The sequence below is a fragment of the Prosopis cineraria genome, unplaced genomic scaffold (genome assembly GCF_029017545.1).
Source record: "Prosopis cineraria cultivar Desert tree isolate PC_DT_omini unplaced genomic scaffold, ASM2901754v1 PC10, whole genome shotgun sequence".
Lineage (NCBI taxonomy): Eukaryota > Viridiplantae > Streptophyta > Magnoliopsida > Fabales > Fabaceae > Prosopis > Prosopis cineraria.
The window spans coordinates 9,420,057-9,438,130 of record NW_026555341.1 but is presented as its reverse complement, the minus strand read 5'-3'; the positions used below and the strand labels follow the sequence as shown (position 1 = coordinate 9,438,130).

The window sequence follows — 18,074 nt, the reverse complement described above, 5'->3', positions numbered from 1 at the left end:
TTCAGTCGTTCACTGGCTCATTGCGTTCAAGCAAAAACTCATAAAAGACAGTGACTACACTTTACTTAAATTTTATTATAAATTATTATATTTTTTATATTTTAAATATTTATATTTATATTTTTTAATATTTTAAATTTTTATAACATTATTTATAGAAAGACTTAAAATGTTAAAAAATAATAGTGTAAAGATTCATGATAAAACTCAAATAAAATATAAAGATTTAGAGTTATATTAAAAAATAATCATTTTACTGCAAGAGTTCCAAAATAATGAATTTATGGTAGTTAAATTTTTGACAAAATTTTTGATAAAATTACTTATAAAAATTGATTCAAAATAGTTGCAAATTCACAAAATTTGGTTATAAATAAAACATTAAATTTTAAATATAACTTTCAATTTATATTTAAATTTTTATTTATAATTATTTAAGTCAATATTTTGCAATTTTATTTTTAAAAATTTTTGTCTAAAACTTGATTGTCAATCTCTATTTTAGACTTTTACAAGTATAATTTATGTTATAAAGATCAAATAAGCAAATGGCCTAATATTTATTATATTTTATATTATAAATGATTTATTATGTTTTTAATAGTATATCGTTATATATCAATGATAAATGCTTTATAAATTTTTAAATTTTTAATAATAAATTTTTTATATATCAATGTGAATTGATTATATTCCCAAAATTTCAAAAATTAGGTCCATATTTTTTGGACACAAGATTTTTTTAAACCAGTGGGCCAAGTTATTTTTTATATTAAAAATTAAAATACTTAATATTTCAAATGATGTTTCAATTGCATGAAAAACTTATATACTTAACTTCATATGTATATATTGAATGAGTTTATTTTCGATTAAATCAAGACAATGAATTTTTTTATTTATCCTATATTCTATAAAAAAACTCTTATTATTAATATTATTAACACATTAAAGTATACTTATTTAGATTTAATTAGATAAAAGTATATTAAGTATATAAAGTTAATTATCTAAGCTTTACCCATTTTTTTTTTGTTTTTGGAATAAGAAAGGCAAGCCTAGGGCTTGAGATTACAAAAAGAAAAGGTATCTAGACGGTCATTAGCCTATCTTCTTGTAAAAATACATAATAATCAATAGGATATCAGTAACAAAGTTAATTTATCTACCACTTGTGGCTACTTCGAGCTATCACATTTACACATCTAAGGACATATTGATATGCATGATGAATCTCAACCTTCATATTACCATATATAAGACTACGCGTGGCATTAATTTCAACTTTCCAAGGATGATGAGCCACTAAATCCTGAAGAAGCATATTGACAGCATTCAAAGAGTCTAAATACAGGTGGGCTTTTTGAAATCTAAGTTGATGACGTACTTCCAATCTAGTTTTAATGGCGAGTAACTCTACTATTATAACTGGAACATCACCTAAGTCTCTACAAAAACCTTTGATCCATTCTCCATTAGAGTCTCTAATGAGGCCTATGCAAGCAGTATGTTGTAAGGGATTAATTGAGGCATCCATATCTATATGAATAGTATTGACTGGTAGTGGCGTCCATATACTTTTTGTTGTGACAAAGTTTGGCAATATAATGTGCTTGAATTGATTGTCAACAATATTCCCGTGAAGATGATAAAGAACACTATGAATTAGTTCTGATGTAGTTAGGTGAGATCTTTTAAATATTGACTTGCATATGTTTTTCCATGACAACCAGCATCCAAATCCAAATATCTTCAGCCAAGCCCATTTAGAGAATTGCTTGCTAGTAGGTTGATGCTTAGAATCCAGTTGCACCGTTCTTTCAAGTTGCAGCAAAAGAAACTAGAATAAAAGTTAGGAGAAATGAGATTTTGCCAAAATTCATGAGCAATGAGACAATCATATATAATGTGTATGACACTCTCCTTTCTCTCACACTTAAAAGGACAATTCCTAGTGGGGGAGAGTCCCAAGTTAGCTCTTAGTGAGTTAATTAAAATTTTCTCATAAAGAGCTTGTCAAAGAAAGAAATGCATTTTTTTTTGACATCGGCCATTTCCAACACTTCTTCCATAGAGGGTTTGAAGGAGTTGTTCTATTATGAAAAACAAAATTATATGCAAATTTGACATTAAACCTGCAATCAAAAGACACCCTCTAACAAAAGGAATCAATATTGTAAGAGTTAGGTGGAGTCATACGACAGGTTTTGGCAACCACCAAATCTGGTAAGAAAGCTCTCCAAGATTGATATCTTAAGAACCATCTAATTTGACAACATCCTTAACAATGGTAGTAGGATTGAGGAGATGAAGATTTTTGTCAACTAGGGTCAAGAGAGCCTTATCAAGTGGAGACCATAAATCCCACTAGCACTTCATATCAAGCCCGTTGCCCAGTTTCCTACCAATCCCAACACAAAAAAGGTCCCAAACAACTGTGTGAATGCTTCTTACGAATTGATAGGACGTGATGATACCCACATCTATATTTTACTTGTAAGCACTTGACCTATAGGACATTAGATTGGGTGAGTAGACTTTAACAAAGCTTCATAATAAACACAATGTTCTGACTATATAAATCTTTAAATCCCATACCTCCATATTGCTTACTTTCTTGGGTTTTTTTCAGGAAATAAGATGTATCTTGCGTTTCTTCAGTTTCTAGAGCATAGAAACCTCTTGCTATAGCCCTTAATTTCATTGACAATGCCCTTAGGAAGAAGAATAGTTTGCATATAATAGCAAGAAAAAGCTGATAAGACAGATATGATTAGAACTGATTAGCCTGCCATATTTAGGAATTTTCCTTACCAAGAAGAGAGCCTTTATTGTACCTTCTATAGAATCGGTGCAAAGTTAATTTGTTAACCCAGGAATGGAACAAAGGCACACCAAGATGCTTACTAAGGTCTCCTGTGAGTCCAATACCAAGAATCTGTGCAAAAGTTAATTTGTTACCCATTCCTTTTTATTACATGCAAAAGCAAACTCACGAGTCTTAAGGAGCTTAATCCTTATATAAAAAATAGGGAGCTTAATCCTATTGTACCATGCTCTTCTTCCGCTCTTGCCTCTTACATTCTCTCCCCTTTTTATCTTATATATGTTATACTTTCAAGTTTTATTTATAAATCACTTGCAATATATTTCATGAGAGTTAAAAAAAAAATTTAAATTCATTAACTCTATATAAAAATTTAATAAAATTTTAACATTATTCTTATTAAATATCCATGTTTTTGCTCATCAATGGAGGTGATAGGGAGAATTTTTGATAAAGGGTTGACATTGCATTTGTATCGTTAATAGTTGCTCTTGTACCATAAAACTTATTCCAAAAATAAATTAAAATTGGTAATTGGATGGATAATAGGTGTAATGATTCGAGCCTAATGTAAGTGTAGATTCTTTTTAGTGGAGATTCAAACTCTGCTGATATAATAAAAAATTTATTAGACCATTACCAAATGGAAAAACCACCTGTAGGTGGTTACAAAGCCTAGTTTATATCTTTATATGGTTAATTTAATTAATATAAAATATAAAAGTTATAGAACATTATTTTATTTTTTTATATAATTTAATTTAAATTTCATATGGGAAAATGTCTAATTAATAACTAATTAATTTTTGGCCAAAAAATTAATCCATATAATGAATAAAATTCCCTCCATTTAGCAATTCGCACAATCAAAATGCAATAATGCCATTTTAAACTTGTCCAAGATTTAATGCCCCCTTAATAAGCATGAAAAAGACTGGGTGAAAACAGTCCTCTCACCAAAATATTGTTAAAATTATGAGCATGAAATGCTCATAATCTCAAGGGATGACCCCTTAATTTTAAGATCATGTGATATCTGTCATTCATTTTAAATTTATTTTCTTAATTTTTAATATTATATTATTAAAATAAAAAATTATAAAAAATATAAAATCTTAATATTAATTATAGATTGTCTTTTGGACTCAGTAGGAGATGAGTATCATGCTACTCATTTCAGTTGATAGATCTAAACCATTTAGATTAAAAAAATTTTATTTTTATTTTTTATTTATCAAAATAAAAATTACCAATTTTTTTAATAAATTTATTTATAATTAATCGAGCCAATGTAGATTTAATTTAGACTATCTAATTTAATATTAATTTTTTTTACACTTTTATAAATTGATTATCCAAATATACCTTGGACAGTATAAATATAACCTAGTCAATCTAGTTTAATATTAAAATTTTTATAAATTAACTACCTAAATATAATCTAAACAGTATAAATTTAATATTAAGATTTTCATTTTTTTATAAAATTTCATTTTGGTATATAATATTAAAAATATTAAATAATAAATTTAAAATAAATGGTAGAGATCAACTGACGATAAAGTCAAGGGCTCAGAGCCCTTGCGTGCCTCATCAATGCTAATGAGCATGGAATGCACTCGCGTAAAAATTAGAGGACAGGGCCGGGGATGATAAGTAGTATGTTAATATATTTCTCAATGGAAAGTTAACAAGTTCTTTCATTAGCTTTGTTTATTTATCATCATCATCATTTTCAATGTAAACCTGGTCTAAGATCAATATGAGGGGAAAAATAGCATGAAAATAAGAAACTGTTCGCACAGTATATTACACAAATGAATGCAATGTTTTAAGAGAGCGTGATGCTAGAGGTTCTTAAAATAGGATGGCTCTACAGATTAGGGCAGTGATATCTGAGAATGTCCCCAGGTGACTGAGCCCTCGGATTCAGCCAACAACAGCAAGCAAGCTTTGTCTAACAGCAGGAATGGAGCAAAGAATAGATCCAAAGATACCATTCAGACCATAAGCAATGGCACAAAATGGCAGAGCTTCAGGCTCCTTCGCAGACAGTGCTGCTGTTCCAAGTCCGTGAGCACTGTTACGGATCATTCAAGAGGTTTGTATCAGAGGAAGTCTTTGATTTTCTTAAATAGAAGGCAAGTGTAATAAAATTTAAAAGAGGTTTGTGTTGGTTTTGACAATAAAATGGATGCCTTCGTAATTTTAATAAAATTTCATGTCATTATAACTTAGTTTCTCTTCCATAACCCAGTTCTCTTCAGCATGTCAGTGACCTTCATGAAAACCTGAGTTTATTACTATCTCTATACGTGCAACCACTAGTAATCAGTTAGATTAAAACACTGGGTAAATTTAGGAAGGAGAAGCGTTGATGACCTCAGTTTATGAATTGGTAGAAGAGATGTTATGAAAATACCTAGATGCAGTTGCAATTCCTCGAGCGATTGGATCGCGAAAACGGAATTTATCAAGTGTTGCTTGCACAAAATTTGCTCCAACCAGACCAGTTACTACAACCACAGCTGCAGTGAGAGATGAATTGGTACCTGCAAACAATGTGAGCATTTCAAGTATAGAATCTGAAAGTACAATGATCATCAAGATATGGTTTCAGGGTAGACACAATATGTACCTTCAAATAAAGACACAATGCTGAGGGCCAATGCAACAGTTATACATCTGGGGAGAATGGAAACGGTTAAAGACTGTTCTAATCCTACTAGACGTCCAACCAGAGCAGTTGAGTACAATGAGAATACTGTTGAGACTATGACAGAGGTGAAAATCTCAGCTGCATGCCTCTTTACAAGCTGGAAATAGTAGACCAATCAACAGGATAGCTTGGCCATGCTAAGGAGAGAAGCGATTTTTTGTACTTCATTTCATCGCTGTATTATTGCATTTATTTCATTCCGAAACTAGATGGTTACCTTTCTTTGTTTGAACATAGAGAAGGCAAAAGAAAGAATGACAGATCCCAAAAATCCCATTAAAATGTCACCAGCTCCAGGGTTAGAGGATGCCTTTGTCAGGTAATATCCTGTGTGTGTTGGGAGAAGAGTCACAAAGCAAAATAATATATATACTATGCTAAAATGGCATTAATCAGGGGGAGGGGAAAAAAACAAAAAAACTCCACATATGATAGTCACTCTGATGATTTCTCACCCAAACCCTTTCTCATTAAGAACGTCCAGGTACAAGACATATATCCTCGTAATTTATATATGCTTACGAAACAATACAGCTTTAATTACTCAAATCCTGTCCGCATCTGTTAAAATATCACCGATAAACTCTCTCTCTCCCTCTATAATTTTCTAGATTAATGGAGAAACAATCAATGGCAGTGAAGAAATTTTCTAGAACCCACCGGACAAAAACAATCACCGACCTATGTAATATATAAATAGGAGTACTTGGCTGATGGGTTGAGTGTGGCAAAGAGAAAGAGCAGAGAGTGAAGCTAGCAAGAGAAGAGAGAAAGAAAGACAAGTGAGTGAAGTGATGTGAGTGAGAGAAGAAAGGGGTGTGAGTGTGAGAAAGAAGGTAAGAAAGAGCGAGGGAGAATTATGAGAAAAGTAATGAGTGTTTGTATATATTTTAGTTTGAATGAGTAATACAAGTTTCTTTTTCAGTTAAGCCCCTCTCTTCCTCCACCCTCAAATCCCAGTAATCTCATTTCAGCCTCGTTGAAAAGGTACTTTCTGGAAAATGATGCCTCCTCAGATCTCATGTAAAGAGGAACATTTAACTAAATTAGCCACTCAAGCATAGCAATAAGATCCATTGCCTTGAGTTTCTTGACTTTATGTGATCCCAAGGCTCCAACAACATGCCATCTTAGGGCCTGCTTGGGTATTTAATTTTTGACATTTGAGAAGGTCTTTTGGAAACTTTAAAAAGTCAAAGTTGTTTGGTTTTTTCAATTTTTTTTTTTTTCAAAGTCCATTTCAAAAGCCCTTTCAAAAGACTCTTGAAAATCCTTTTCCTCAAGCCTCAGCCTAACATGGGAAAACTTCTAAGATGTGCTTTTAAAACATGGCCTCCCCTTATTTTTTATATGACCATAATAATCATGATTTTTATACAAAAGGAAATTGCACGCAAGTTTTTGATAGATTAAATTAACAAAAGTTTGGTTCGCAACAAATTTTTTTGAAAAATATTGTAACAAGACATTATACAAACTAAACAATTAATCATGTTAATTTTTAATATTAGTGTTATTGAATTACTTATATAATTTTTGTTCAATATGTCAAACTTTATATTTTTTATTCTTATTATTTAACAGATTAAATTTTATGTTATTTTAATTTTTTTTTCACATTTTTAAAATTTTTAAGAGAAACTAAAAACCAAACACACACAATGAACCTTAATTTGAGAGCCAGCCTCACATCCACACATTGCAGGCATGGGATTTTCAAAATCCAGCACAAATTTAGGTGATTATACACTATCTTCTATAAATTTGCATTACTCTAAGCTTAAACAAAATCAGTTGTGTCTAGCTAAAGGTCACCCATTGACAGATTTTGTTTGAAAATCTAATTGATGTGATTTTTTTTTTTTTTTAAATGAACGATTCACCATTCAACTTGGCAATAAACTATAAATTATTATAAAAAATCATAAGGTACATGCAGGAGAGCAGGTGTGTTTCCACTAATCATTTTGAATTCAAACATCTTTTAATAATATAGTGAGTGAACGGTTAACATTCAATACCTAGAACAGGCTCAAATCCTAACTTCGAAACATATCCAAAAGCCAATGCAGTCAGATCAGCCGAAAGCGCACAGCAAATAATTGGATGTAATACGCTCTTCAGATTTGATGGCAACCTGGAAAAAACATAATGAAAGAAAGGATGATTTCTGGTAAGAAGCATAATTTCCAAACTACAATTCAGTGTCATAGTAATGTCCTATAGGAACAAAGTATGTAAATACGCAAGTGAACGAAAATTTTTACCCAGAACCAACCATGTAGCCTAACACTGTGGATGCAAGTAAGAAAGGAAGGCAAGTTCTGGCACTTGTCCCCAGTACAGTGGGATAAAACAATGCACCAACAAATGATACAAGGAGAACCCCGGTCCAAGCCCACACTTCAAGGGGAGAAAATGGAGAGGGTTTCTTCATAGGCTCAGCGTCTATCATTTCTGTCTTCACAGCTTTTCTCACTGCTATAGCTGTGAAACCAGCAACCAAAAGTGTAGCTAGCCAACCTCCAACTGCATAACATAGACATACATCAGCATGGCATTGGAATGAAAGTACAATAGCTTGACACAACCATAGGCACATCAGACATGGCAGATCAGGAAAAGAAAAACCAAATAAGGAGTGATTCAAGTATGAGTGAACTGATATTTTAGTCCTTCAAAGATCAATGTTGTCCAAATTTAGTCCATAAAAAATTTAATGTCCCATTCTAGTCCTTCAAAGAATGTTTGTTATAAAAGAGTTGTCATGTTAAACCCATAAAAGTGTTAACGCAGCCATCAAAATGATGTGTTTTATGAACTTGGACTTAAACATAAAGTTTGGAAATGCTTGCACAATATTTTGACGGCTTCCACATTACTCACTCCATCAACAAACGCTAGTCAGCTTCACATGACGATTATTTTAGACTAGAAGCAATTTTTGGAGGGCTAAATGAGAGTTGGTTTCTCTCTACTATGTTTTCCCTCCGCTGCAAATCTAAACCATTCAGATTAAATTTTAACGATATAGATTAATTTATACTTTTAAAAATTATCAAATCCAAATTATCTAATTCAATTTAACGGTTCAGATTTGTAGTGTTTGCTCCACTATTGCAATGGAGGGAAGCCAACTGATTTATTAGGGACCAGATTGAGACAAAGCATATTTGTGTTGGAGGACCATAAGATCAATTGATTCAAGTATTGAAAACAGCAGAAAAAAGCGAAGTAAGTGAGGAATCTAACTCTTGCAGGTCAATCAGTTCATAGCAGTATGTTTTCCAGCTACATATAGTTAAAGGAAAGACGAGGATTCCATAGACAATAAAAGAAACTAGAAGGACTCGTTAAAGAATTAGACTGAATATGCACCTACCTACAATAAGGCTAATCTTGATGCCCGAAGCAGCTGGAATATCTTTAACAGAAAGGGGCAAGATAACCAGAGATGGAACATAGAACAAAGGGAGCCATCTCTGAATGAACAAAAGCGCCGGTTCGAAGAAGTTCATCAAGGCTGTGGCTGCAGATGGCACAGTGGAATCAAGAATAATCAAAACGGAGAATATACAAAACATCCCAAACAGTGCACTGGGGAATTTAATCGCAGCAGCCACAAAGGCTTTCTTAAGATACTTGTCCATCGCAAGAACAAGCCCCAACGAGACAATCAAATGCAGTAGCCCAAACACCTGGAGTACATTGAAGCAAACAAAATAAGAAACGCTCTTTAACCTGCATAAACCCAATTACACATCGAAACAGAGTCGCACATTTTGGCCAATTGAGGAAGTTTTTCCACTGTCAGTTTCAGCTGATTTCGTCAAAAGCTCGCGACTTCTGCAATTCTCTTGAGGCCCCGTATACAAAAACTTGGAATTGAATCCAGAACCTCCGATGGGTATGACTGGCCTTTGCAAAATGGAATGCTTCTGTAAGCTTCGAACGCCCTTGAGAGCAACTATTGATGACTTAACGGGATATTTTGGATGACGAGGGTTGATGACAGAAAGAGATAAATTGTGGGATATGGCCACAGAGGTCGCCATGGGAACGGCGAGAGAGGTATGGTACTGGATACTCCAGAGGAGAAAACATGTTCACATAGAAATTAGGTGGGGTCCCAAAAGAATTTGAATGGACGAAAAAGGAGGTCACTCGAACAGGATGAGATTGGGGTTGAAATTTTAAACATCAGTTATTATATATCAGTGCAAAGAAGAATTGACCGAAATCTTTCGTGTTCGGTCAAACATGTAGCATTGAGCAGAAATGAGAGACTTTTTTAAAAAATAAATAAATAATCAAATTGTACTTTGTTATAAAGTCTAATAAATTTTAGTAGTAATAGAACAACGTGGATGTTATTACTCTTAATTGAAGAAAATAAACAAACAAAATGGACAACTCTATTTCATAATCAACGATGAAGATGAACAAATTAGTGGCGTGTAATCCGGGGCGGGTACATAAGATCAATCATGGTAAACATCTCAGCACAATACTAATGCAGGGCAAAAGTCTGTGGAAGATTATTTTAAGAAAAAATGTGTTATGTGCCTTGATGAAGTTCTGTTCAGAAATATTTTTGCCGGGTAGTCTTTTAAGCACGGAAGGAATCCGAGAAAGACATCTCAGAGTTTAGAAGTCAAGCAATTCCTCAGTTGCCTTCTGAGAATCTTCCCAGCAGCTGACCTTGGTATTGAGTCAGTGAACACCACTTTCCTCACCTTCTTGTACGGAGCAACCTTGCAAAAAAGAGGAAAAAAATAGAGAAAATTTTAGATATTGTGAAAAGTACTTTCATGCACACCAAAGCATTGGCTTAAGTTGTAAATGTGAATTGAAAATTGATGGGCGGCTAGCTTTGTCACGAAGAACCTGGTGAGCAACATAGTCCAGGATAGCTTTTTGAGAGAGGGCACTTCCAACCTTCTTGACCACAAATGCCACTGGCATCTCCCCAGTTTCTTCAACATTGACACTAAAAAGGATGATGAAACAACACTTCATGTTAAGTTTCAAATTCAAGGGTCAAAGGGAACTTTAAAAAGTATTGATAACCTGCGTGAAGTGTACACATATACAGACATTTTTGCTGCTTATAGGACAAATAACCTATGCAGCAAGGAGGTTGAAAATCGGTTCTCTCTCATCAAGGTCAATTCATTATCAAGGATAAATTCTGGCGTTACAAGAATAGGATACTGTTGTATTACTGACAAATGAATTCAAAAGAAAGGGGTTTTTTAATTGATTAAAGGAAGAGTTCGTTCAGCATAAATCAAGTGTTCACGCTTACCCTGCAACTGCTACATCGGCTATCTCAGGATGCAAAAGAAGCACAGTCTCTAAATCAGCTGGAGCAATCTGTTACAAATGATTGTATGCCATATAAGAAACTACATATAACAAATATAAAATTGACTAGAATGATTTAAGAACATATATCTATGATTGAGGATCATGCTATAGGATAAACATAGCGGGAAAATGATACCCTGCATCGTAGAAAGTAATCCTTTAACAACGAGGGGTCCAATAGCTTTCTAAAAGTTACAAAGCCTTCAATTTGCATCATCTTAGAGAATTTTTTCCGAGAAAACCTACAATTTAGTGAAGTTCATTTTGTATCTTTCAGATATATTTTCCTATCTACAAAAATCAATGTTACCAAAGTTGGGTGAAATTGAGTTTATGTTGATGTCTAAAATGGAACAAAAATATCTAACTCCATCCACCAAAAGGGGGGGAAACACACATTTAACTCCAAAGTAAAGAAATAGTGACAGCTTTATCAACCTTGTTCATTCGGCATATATCAATCAACTCGCCTGAGAACGGATAATCCACTGATATTGAAAGCCAATTGGTATCATCTAACACATCTTACATCCTAACATGATTGTTCTCTATTCTCTAACTTCATTTTGTTCTATTCATATATACATGTGTATGTGATCTAGCATTCTAAGCCAAAAATTTTGTTTACTTGGACTTCAAAATTAGATACCTGATAGCCCTTGTATTTGATAATATCTTTCAATCGGTCAGACAAATGTAAATATCCATCTTGATCAAACCAAACAACATCACCAGTGTGTAGCCAACCATTTTTATCAACTGTTGACATTGTCGCTTCATCATTATTCAAGTATCCTGCAGAGTTAATCAAGAAAATTATTTCAGCCAGAATAACCAAAAACGTGTACATTTATAAACAATCATAATTGCCTATTTCATTAAGAATACTAGAGAAAATATATTCTCCTATAACAAAATGACAGTAACAAATCATTATAACAGAATCTAATAGCTCCCTTGAAGATAAATTTTACTTTCAATTTTCCTCATGCTAAATGAGACTTATTGTAGCATGCAATTAATTGTTTGGCGAGTAACTTTTAGTTTTCAATAGAAGTGACATGTGATAGTCGGAACAAAGTGATACAAAATTCATATATGTAGAGTTAGGAACACTGTCAAAGAAAAATCAACTATAATACTCCATGGAATAATATTAAAGTATTAAACTCATATTGAGATTATCAGCCAGTTTTCACTTAATTGTACAGGGAATGTCAAGATATGACATGACATCTGAAGCATTCATTTTATTGCAATTAGATGTTTAACAAAGTAACATGAAATACCTCAACGAGCAAGGCTAAAATATAAAAATTTAATGAACGAATCAAGTAAGTACTTCTCGTTATATATATATATATATATATTCAGGGAAGAAACTATATTTTCACCTCTCATAATTGAAGGGCCTCTCAACCAAAGCTCACCACTACTGCCTGGAGGCAAAAAAGCACCAGTATTCCAGTCAACCACTTTTGCTTCCATGTTGGGAGCTAACAACCCTATAGAAGAATAATTTCGAAACTTTTCAGTATTGAAGCCACGTGTTCCTACTGCAGTTGACTCAGTCATTCCATAACCCTAAAAGGAAGCAACATTTCTGCTGAATACACTTGAAATTCAAGGAAACCAACATTAAAATGCCAACTAAACTGTCAAAGTTCATCAATGGTGATCCAATCCTTCCACTTGACAGTGTTAACAATGGCACAATAATATATATCTTTTGCCGCCAGAATTGGAATGATGAAAAGCAGAGAGGGGGTGAGGAAATAGAAATACATTCAACATTTCCTTATCAGACATGTCCTAATGCACTTTGGGTCAAGCAAACAGTATAATTTCATGAGAATGTTAGCAAAACAGTATATTCTAGAACTCCCTTTCACTTCCGACAAAGTCTCATTATTAGACAGGATGAAAGTAGCATTTGAATAATAAACAAGAATCATCAGTGAGTTCCACCCAAAAGAAAGAAGTCCACTAAAAACCATCAGTGATGAATGAAATAAGAAGTGACTCAGGCAATTTGATGGGTGATGGTGCACATTATCCTAGTAAGCCTGCTCAGTTCAAAGTTCGTTACCTGTATAAAGTCAACGTTAGGGAGAGTGTGGATGAAGTCCTCTATAGTTTTTATGCTCAAAGGTGCTGCCCCACAGGAGACCTGGATCAAACTTTGCAGGTAGCCCCTATTCATACCATTTACCCCTTTTGTCAACGCCGTCAATATTGGTGGAACAACGGGGAAGTGTGTGACTCTGTATTTATCAATCACCTTAATCACCTCATTAGTGTTATATGTTCTCATTACAACAACCATAGAGCCCAGAGACAGTAATCCTGTTGCAAAGAGTGATAAGCCATATATATGGAACATTGGCAGAACAGCTAGAAACACATTCTTCGAGCTTGAATATTCATATTGAGAAGCTTCAAACCTCACGAAAAGCTTGACCATGGAAACAAAATTCTTATGCGTTAGAACAACACCTTTGCTGACACCTGTTGTCCCGGAAGAATATATTATAGCTGCCCTGTCTTCTTGTTTAATAACCGGCCTTGGAAACAAATCCGAGCTACCAGAAACAAGGTTATAAAAAACTGAGAAATCAGAGCATTTCAACTCCTTCATATTTTCGGGAACCCCAATAAGTGGAATGCCCAATGGTTGTAGCTTTCGAATTTTTTCCCGTAAAGTAAAAGCCAGACTCACACCACATTCAGCAACTTGCTTACGGATTTCCGAGATGTGACTTAGTGGATTCAACGGTGTGACAATTGCGCCAAGATACAACACACCCAAGAAAACAATGGGATAGTAAACGGAATTAGGAATTAAGAGTAGAACAACATCACCTTGTGAAACGCCCATTTTGCGGAGACCAGATGCCATGGATTTCACCAAAGGAAACAGTTCCGAGTAGGAAATTGAAAATCCAGATGAAGAGTCTTTGAGAGCTAAATCCCCATTGTGTTGGTAAGAAAAAATATAAGAAACAACATCAAGAAATGGGTCTGAAGGAAGCTCCACCGGAGCGTGTTTGCTAGTGTAAATTCCTGTTTCTGGTGAATACCAAGAACGACAGCTCGCGAATTCCGGCTCATTGCAGTCCAAGTGGTTACTTGCGTTCGTCGCCATTGATATGAGGCGCATGAGAGAAGTTCGTTATTCTTTCAGATTCATATTTATAGTGGCGACTGGCGACTCACACACTTCGAAAGCCAAGAACCGCCTTCAGAGGAGTGGGGAGCTACTTGTCTTTTCCTTTTTTTAAATTTTCTTTTGCCCCATTAATGGCTTTCATTTTATGTTTATGAAAAGTCATTTTTTTTAAAAGGATTTTTTATTCCTATAAAATACTCAATAAAATATTAATTATATTTTTAATATTATTTTTATTTAAATTTATTAATTATGAGTAAAAAATATGACATAAGTTTAAAATTTTTCATTTAAATAAGAATAAGATTGAAAGTTTATTGATGTATAAAAAAACAGATTAAAAGTTTATTTTATATTCGAACAAAAATAATAATTTAATCACTTCTTTTAAGTTTTAATAAAATAATTAAAAGTATCTTATAATAAAGACTCTCTAATGCTTAATTAAACTAAAATATTAAAAGAATAAAATAAATCCAATTTTTATATTTATATTAAAAATAAATTTAATGTAAAAAAATTTTACGTTTTATGTCAATAAAAAAATAGGATAAGACTTGTGTACTTAATCTCACATATTTAATATATTTATATCACATTATATCATGATAAATAGATTTTAATATATTAAACAAAATAATTTATTATAAAATAAATAATTTATAAAAAATATAAAATGTTTTGATTTAATTGAAAACAACTGCATTAAATATATAAAATTAAGTATATAAAGTTTTTTTTGGTATAATATTAAAATTTTAACAATTTATGCCGCTTAAATTTCTTAAAAATTTCTTAAATTTTCAAATTCAGTACCTTCAGTATTGGCTTTCTTAAAAATTTCCCAATCATTATCCTCTCTATTTACAGCTACCCGTATTACTTTTTCTCTGGAGGAAGTTTCGTAATTCCTCCAAATTGTAGAAGTCGTTGCGCCATATTTGCAATTACTAACAATAGTCTTTGAATTTGGTTTAGGATGCCCTTAATTCACAAAGTGAATATAAATCATAGATTTAAAAAGAGAATAATCCAAGAGTGTCCAAACTCTCTCTGATCTCCAATAACAATTGGAAGAGGTTTGTGAATTGTCGTGGTCTACAATTTTAAGTCATCAATCTAAATGCATGAAATTATTTTTTAACCGTTTATAGCCCTCAATAACTATGCCATGCAAGTTTCACTCAGAGAAATCAGTGAAGTTAATTGAGGATCATTAATGTTGACTTTTGTCCATCTTACAGGAGGAAACTTCCATGTTTGCAGCTGCTGGATGCTACAATTCACATCCTCGTGTACTTCTTTAAAATCGAATGCTGCCCAGAATTTCAAAGAAGCAAACTTTGCTGTAAAAATCAGAGTTATCGAGTCCAGGGCTTTGAGAGCCCATGGGCAAGTAAGTCAATTGCCTAGGACCTCAAATACAAGCCCCGAATACCCTTAGTATATATAGACTAAATAGATGTGTTCGTACCATTGTATAATAAATGCTCAATGAAAAACAAGTAAAGCCCCAATTCTTTCTCCTGTTGAAAACCTTTTCACACTTTTAAAATAATGTTTAATTATTGGGTTGATCTCAACCTAGCTATTTTATTTAATTTCTTTTTACAATTCCGATTCTTTCATCACCATTTCTAGCTCTCTCATTTTTCATCTTCACTCTTCCACTTTTCCCAAATTTATTGTTTTTGTTTTAAAACTTAACGAAATTATCGGTCATTAGATGCCTTCTTTGCTGCAATCATTTTTATAATTTTTTTTAATACATGGCCACAAGGAACCTATTCAAGAAGGGAAAAAAAAACTATTCAGTCATACAAAAATACATGATATTTCTACACCTAGAAAGTGATTCATGAAAGATTGTTAACTCAAAATTATCATTGGATGCTTGGTGAGTAAGAAAATCGATACATCTGTTTGCTTCTCTTGACACGTGGTTGAATATAATTGTCCAATCTCTCATAGTAAAATCCTTAATTTTTTCGATATAATTTGAATAAAGATAATTCTTAAAGAAATTGTATTGAATCAAGAATAAAGCTTATAAAGAATCCGAGTAGAAGTTTACTTTGGTTAGTTTAATATCCTAACAAAGTTTGATTCCTTTCAAAATGCTTAATAGTTCAGCAATCGTGATTGGGTGATAATTAATATATTTAAAAAATTCCTTAATTCAATTTTTATGGGTATCACGAATCAAGCCTCCACAGGCCACAACCCTATAACTGATCCATCAATGTTGAGTCTTGCTCAATCTATTTCAGGAGGGCTCCAATTTTACTTTATGTCTAACAACTTTCTTAGATAAGCAATTGATCTTAGATTGAAGGTCGCTATCATTGGTTATTTTCTAATAAATGCAATATCCTTGTCTAGTGTGTCATCTTCCAAATAAATGTCCTTGCATCTTACCTTTCAGATGTTCTAGTATATTAGAGTGAAAAGTTTTTGCCAAGAAGCACTTCTTGAGTTTGAACATTCAACATTGTTCTTTGCATTCTAAGTTATCCACTCCTGAGCAAAAGATAAAAGAAAATATTAAATTTAGAAGACTTAACTAATTTCATCTAAATTTTTTGCGCTTTTTTACAATCCCATAAGATGTGAGTTGAGGAGTCTAGTAAGTTGAAACTGTAAGGGCAAATAATTTTTATAATTTTGCATCTAAACAAAGCATTGGAGCATGCACCATTGAGTAGGGGATCTATGTTTTTGTATCTGTACTACTTGCTATCAAGTGTGTTTGTTCCCTTTTAATCTAAGCTTTATTTTTTAAGATACAAAATACCAAGTGTTTAATTTTTTTTACTATCTCTAATGGTAAAAAATGTCAAATTATTATATGTTAGGCCCCTATACTCATTTCATCTTAAGCCTCAAAATTCCTTGACATGGTCCTGCAAATCATATAAGATAAAACATAAATTGAAAGACAAATGAGTATGGAAAAGTTACAAATAAACCACTCTTAGACTTTCAAATCATCCAAGTTTATATTTGAAAGTGAGGAGACAATATTTGAGCATCAACCAATGGCTTCAGAGCTAAACTGAAGATTGAAGAGTCATCATAGAGCTTTTTGAGGAGATTTTTTTGGATTCTCTTCTTCTGCAACTCTCAATTTTTTTATTCTATGTGTTGTTTTAAAACTTTTATGCATATTTAAAGTTATGAGTAGCTAATTTTTTTTTCTTAAAAATTTCATGAACCTTTAGATCCCATTTATTACAGTGTAAAATGGTTTTTGATAGAATGTGAATGGAAATGATAATAAGAATAATAATGAGGTTTAAAAACATGTTTGGTAAGAATAGAATATAACTTTTATTTGACATATGCAATTGTAATGTTAAATGAGTAGACTACCCTTACCAAAAAAAATTTTAAAAAGCAAGAACAAAAAGAAAAGAATGCCATTTGCTACTAATCGAATATGAGAGCTCGTACACCTTCTTTACATGCCAAAAAGGGGAAAAAATCAAAGAATAAAAAAGAAACTAGAAAACAAAAATCAAAGATAAAAGACTTGGCTTGTTTCATTCTTCCATGGCTGAAGGAAGTTCAATTTGGACACTACTTATATTCTTCAAGTTCAGAGAAATAAAAAGAGAATCAAAGAAAGATTTGGCTTGTTGCTCAAACTCATGGAACTAGATTTGGCTTGCCTTCTTTCTCGCTTTAGAATTAGATTTCATCAATCTTGAACCATATTTGGATCACCTCCCTCTCGTCATTCTTAATCTCGAACCAAATTTGGAATGCCTCCCTATCATTCTCACTGTTGTCATCAGGTTTATTTGATCGGCAATATATGAAGCTTCGATTAATGAGATCGATGAAAGAGAAGCATGCAAAAGCTCCAATCGATCGGCAATGAACCTAGAAACCCAATGATGGTGAGGGAGATTGGTCACCAAATCTGATCGACAATGGAGATAACTGACTGGGCGTTGAAGCAACGAAGACTGAGAAGCTGAGCGATA

The 18,074-nt window shown here is 32.8% G+C and overlaps 2 protein-coding genes across 3 annotated transcripts; both read right to left on the bottom strand.

Moving 5' to 3' along the window:
• Nucleotides 1-1,524: 1,524 nt before the first annotated feature.
• Nucleotides 1,525-9,653, bottom strand: LOC129322713 (plastidal glycolate/glycerate translocator 1, chloroplastic-like). 2 transcript variants are annotated; one of them, XM_054969049.1, is made up of 8 exons: nt 9,326-9,653; nt 8,929-9,244; nt 7,814-8,075; nt 7,568-7,683; nt 5,764-5,873; nt 5,466-5,643; nt 5,250-5,379; nt 1,525-1,840 (listed from the first exon to the last, which is right to left on the bottom strand). In XM_054969049.1, the coding sequence occupies exons 1-8, from the start codon at nt 9,599-9,601 to the stop codon at nt 1,753-1,755; spliced, it is 1,476 nt and encodes a 491-aa protein (XP_054825024.1). In that variant the 5' UTR covers nt 9,602-9,653; the 3' UTR covers nt 1,525-1,752. The 2 variants fall into 2 exon arrangements, with proteins under 2 accessions (XP_054825024.1, XP_054825023.1); XM_054969048.1 differs by lacking the exon at nt 1,525-1,840 and adding an exon at nt 4,476-4,907 and having other exon boundaries at nt 9,326-9,650.
• A 276-nt stretch (nt 9,654-9,929) lies between these two features.
• On the bottom strand, nt 9,930-14,061 carry LOC129322069 (4-coumarate--CoA ligase-like 6). Its single transcript, XM_054968099.1, has 6 exons — nt 13,006-14,061; nt 12,311-12,500; nt 11,566-11,711; nt 10,855-10,922; nt 10,434-10,536; nt 9,930-10,300 (listed from the first exon to the last, which is right to left on the bottom strand). The coding sequence occupies exons 1-6, from the start codon at nt 14,059-14,061 to the stop codon at nt 10,187-10,189; spliced, it is 1,677 nt and encodes a 558-aa protein (XP_054824074.1). The 3' UTR covers nt 9,930-10,186.
• Between the last annotated feature and the right edge of the window lie 4,013 nt (nt 14,062-18,074).

Coding starts and splice junctions, on each gene's coding strand:
- LOC129322713 (XM_054969048.1), bottom strand. CDS start 9,601: ATGGCGACCTCTGTGGCCATATCCCACAATTTATCTCTTTCTGTCATC. Junction 7,684..7,813: donor GGCTACATGGTTGGTTCTGG/GTAAAAATTTTC, acceptor TGTTTTTTCCAG/GTTGCCATCAAATCTGAAGA. Junction 5,644..5,763: donor CTATGTTCAAACAAAGAAAG/GTAACCATCTAG, acceptor TACTATTTCCAG/CTTGTAAAGAGGCATGCAGC.
- LOC129322069 (XM_054968099.1), bottom strand. CDS start 14,061: ATGGCGACGAACGCAAGTAACCACTTGGACTGCAATGAGCCGGAATTC. Junction 12,501..13,005: donor CTAACGTTGACTTTATACAG/GTAACGAACTTT, acceptor GCTTCCTTTTAG/GGTTATGGAATGACTGAGTC. Junction 10,923..11,565: donor TCAAATACAAGGGCTATCAG/GTATCTAATTTT, acceptor CATTTGTAACAG/ATTGCTCCAGCTGATTTAGA.